This window comes from Aedes aegypti, unplaced genomic scaffold (assembly GCF_002204515.2).
Source record: "Aedes aegypti strain LVP_AGWG unplaced genomic scaffold, AaegL5.0 Primary Assembly AGWG_AaegL5_hic_scaff_671_PBJ_arrow, whole genome shotgun sequence".
Taxonomy (NCBI): domain Eukaryota; kingdom Metazoa; phylum Arthropoda; class Insecta; order Diptera; family Culicidae; genus Aedes; species Aedes aegypti.
This window is the reverse complement of record NW_018736353.1, coordinates 3,923-8,238: the sequence shown is the minus strand read 5'-3', so window position 1 is coordinate 8,238 and position 4,316 is coordinate 3,923. Positions and strand designations below refer to the sequence as shown.

At 34.9% G+C, this 4,316-nt stretch overlaps 1 protein-coding gene across 1 annotated transcript; it reads left to right on the top strand.

The window, feature by feature from the left end:
* The first annotated feature begins 250 nt into the window (after window positions 1-250).
* On the top strand, window positions 251-2,619 carry LOC110681289 (probable glutamate receptor). The gene is made up of 4 exons (XM_021857050.1): window positions 251-477; window positions 542-1,397; window positions 1,455-1,860; window positions 1,929-2,619. Exons 1-4 carry the CDS (start codon window positions 405-407, stop codon window positions 2,472-2,474), a joined length of 1,881 nt encoding a protein of 626 aa, XP_021712742.1. The 5' UTR covers window positions 251-404; the 3' UTR covers window positions 2,475-2,619.
* Window positions 2,620-4,316: the final 1,697 nt, after the last annotated feature.

Genomic DNA, 4,316 nt, shown 5'->3' with positions numbered 1-4,316 from the left:
AGCTATATAAAACATCAATGTGAGATTCTGCAAAGGTTCAAGATAAAAAAAAAACATGTGAAAGTAGTCTAAATCTATGAAAAAGCTTAGGGTGTCGGTTTTACCCCGATTTCCCCTACTTCATATATACAGAGCGTACAGCTCCAACACGACGGTTACTTCAGTTGACATCAATTAATAAGGTAAATAATACATACTGTTATGTACAAATATTGATTAAAGCTAAATATCTTTATGCTAAGATCTTTTGTGAAACAAATCAGGGCGTATTACTTTCAATGTAAACAGTAATTAACGGTACAGTATGAATGATAATTATACTATTGAAACTACAACCAAAGGGTGACAAAGTTGTAAAAGGTGCTCAGCAGTTAAAGTGAGACCTGTCAGCTGAGGGTAAAATAATGATGATTCCATCTAGTGAAACAAACCCTGAGTCTTTGACCATATCACAAGTAAAACTTATCAATCACATCGGTACTGTTCAACTGATCCTTTCCTTATTGTGTGCAAATAAGAAACGATGTTGTTATATTTCCAGTGCTGACATACTTTCTTGGAGCATATACCATGTGTAGAGTGATGAATAGAACTGAAAAGGCGATCAACGTTCCAATAAGTGAAATACCGATAGCAATTGTTCAGATACAACATGGGATGGTTGAGACAATCGATCTTGGATGTTCCGTTTTTTGGATCGAAGAAGATGCCTTGTTTCGATTTTTGGAAGACTTCTTTAAAATCCACGATGCGGCACGGTTTCGATGTTCGACGAAATACTTCATGGTTATGGTTCAATCGAACGATGTAGATCACATGGAAGTAATCGGAAGCATCCTTAAGTATCCTGCTCTGAATGATATGCCTAATTTTTTGATGATTACTCCAAGCAATGAAACATTCAAACTTGGTACACATCGCTTTGTTGGTAACTTCCCAGAGTCTTCCGAATACATATTGCTGGACGAATACAGTATCGAACGAAACACATTCGTTCACAGGAACAACCTTTTCCCTGACAAATTGAGTGACCTCATGGGTAAAACATTAAAAGCAGCTTCATTTTACCTTGTACCATGGTTTATGATGCGCCAAGAGGACGATGGAATTATCACCTTTCGAAATCAGTCCTATACTGCCGATGGATCGGACGGATTTTTCATGATTCAATTTTGCTTGCGGTACAACTGCACATGGGAATTGCACATAGATGACAGGTATCTATACGGACAAGTATTTGAAAACGGTACTGGCAACGGAATGTTCGGAGCCTTGTTGGACCGCAAAGTGGATTTTGCAATTGGAGGAGTCGGTGCATATTTCAGTATGTTCAAATATTTTAGCCTATCAAAACCAATTCGATGGGCTGCCGTGTCTTGTTTAACAGCTAAACCTAGGTACTGAAGTGTTTATGAATATTGAAATACGATGACGTTACTAAATTACAATTTCAGATTGGTACCGTATTGGAAGTTCATATTTATAGTCTTCTCACCATCAATCTGGAAAATCTTAATGATGATTTTCATACTATTAACGACTTGTCTTTACCTAGCGGAGAGAAGAACTGAAAACTTCAAAAACAAGGGTTATATCTGGGTCTTTCTGAAAGTTCTTAAAACCTTCATTCTGGCTTCAGGCGATCTATACAGAACCAATGCTTCTAGTATAATACTGATAACCTCCCTTCTCATATTCACTGTCATTATTGGAAACGTTTATATCGGACAAATTCACAGCATACTGACTCTTCCTCCTTATCAACCTTCGATAAGCACTGTGGAGGATCTGATCAGAAGCGGACTTCGATTGATAGAACGTCATCCGATATGGATGTATGCCATCGATGGATCCAATAACGTATTATGACTATGTTCATTTATTAAAGCTATTGCTGCATAATTATTTATATTCCCATTACCTTCTAGCCCAAGGATCTGAAGCTGATGGCCCAGTTCCAGGTTGTCTCTCCAGAGCGGATGTCGGAAATAGCGGACAACGGAAGGGAGGCTATTATGATAGCATTACTCGAGGATGGCCACTCCATGGTGAACAATGCAATCAATGCGCAGAACATCAAACACTACCGAATCATGAGCGAACAGTTATACTTCGAGTACGAAATAGCCTACACCACCAAGACATGGCCCCTGTTGGATAGAATCGATTCCATGAGTTTGCGAGCTCGTGATGCCTGCCTGTTTCGGCACATGGAACAAGTCATGGTCGATCGGTACATGGACTACTGGGTCCAGGTATCGATCGAGCATTCCCGAGAAAGACCTCATGTTCAGCTGCAAAAAATGGTGCTCGAAGAGATTTCCGGTGCTTTGATGATCCTTGGTGTAGGACAGACGGCTGCAGCTGTGGCATTTATTTTGGAGAATGTTTTATATTATGGTATGCGTTCTGGAAAGAAGCTATTTAAGCATATCACAAATTCCGTGCGTCCAATGCATCCAACAAAAACCTAATATACCGTCAAGCTACCATTCACCGTGTATTTAAGAAAAATTCGCACTTCTAAAAATTATATAACTTTTCCAAATAATTTGAAGCGTAATAAAATACCACTATGTAGCGCGCAATTATATCATAATTCCGGGAAAAATCTAAAACTAGTGTTGCATAACAAAGAATTATTCAAAAAATATGTTTGAAAATGTCATGTTAAGGTCGCCTCGTACCGTTCTATGTCACCATTTACCGTGCACACTAGTGCACCATTCACCGTGCGCATAGTTTTCATAATGATATAATTTTGTATCTTGAAGAAACGTTATTGATGGAGCAACTATGTTGCTAGTAGTGAGCGCACTCATTTTAAAGAGTATTCAAATCTTCATTTACAATAAAAACCATAAAAAGTTTTAAAAACTGGCTAAATAATTATTTTTCACTAAAATCGTTATAGGAGGTTTGAGTGTATTGTCCAAACCATTCCATATTCACTCAAAAACTAAATACGAAGTAGTTTAATCACGACATAAGAATAAATCTAACATTACCGAATAATTTCATGCTTTTTACACTAATGCACGGTAATAAGGACTGTTCATTTTATAAAGTGGACACCTTGTTTATGCTATATCTTTTTTATTCATTGATGAAATCGTAAACGGTTTTCTGTGTATCGTTCAACTATTATTCTACAATGTTATGAAAATACAGAAACTTACAAATGCTTTCGGTTCAAGAACTAAATAGTTTTTGCAAAAACTCCTAAGAAAAACTGTTCGTCAAGTTTAAGCATTATTTTTTGCATGTAAAAAATCCTAAATTTAATGAACAAATTGTAGGTTGGTATGCTTTACTATTCAACTTAAGATAGAGCTTTTAAAAACATCAATAATATTCCATCAGTTCCTGACGCTGAGTCACTTTAGTGATCTATTCCTTATGGTCAAATTTGCTGATACACAATCTTTTTACTACCAGCAAAAAAGTAAAGTAATAAGCGTGTTCAAAATTGATTTAGATTACTAAAGAAACTATATATGTATAAAAAAAAGCAAAATCTTGAGTTTTAACCGCATTCTTGGGTACCAAATTTACTCTTTATGGTCGTTTTATTGAAAAATCCCATACTTTTTAAAATTATATACGCATGTTTATCGATCTAGAGCAAACTGTAAGCGTTTTTCTCAAAATATTTTGATGGGTAGTTCTCAGAATAACACATTCTGAAAATAATACATGCAAAATAAATTTGATTTAATTCAAGCAGTGTTCCCAATCTTGATGATTGTCATTGTGCTTTGAGTGGTCTTCTGAAAATAAATTATTTGTTTTTCTATTGTGCTTAAAATATGACGTGGGGACTAAATCAGCAACTCTATGAAGGCGTAAGTTATTTTTATTATAAATACTATATTATTACTTCCGTCTGGACGTACTTTAAACCTTTAAATTCTACTCATATCAGTTCCATTTAAATTTAAGATATTTTTCTTTAAAAAAAATTGATAAAAATGATTTTATGATATCTGCAAAAATTGCTTCTACAAAAATAACTTAATATTTTTTAGCAAGCTTCTCATTGATGATGCTTTCTAAGTACAACCATTTTTGAAAATAAAAAATATAAATTGTCGAATTTTCCTGCCGATTTTTAATAATCCTTGATTTTGATAACCTCCAAAAATCGACCGTTCTAAACGTTGTGCCTTATTAGTGTGAATCATATTATTTTGGTAACTTTTTTATTACCACAGCATTGTACAATATTAGTCGAACGATGTACAGAAAACCGATTTCGATTTCATTGATAAATTAAAAGAATATTGCATGTCCAAAGTGGTCCACTTTATAAAATT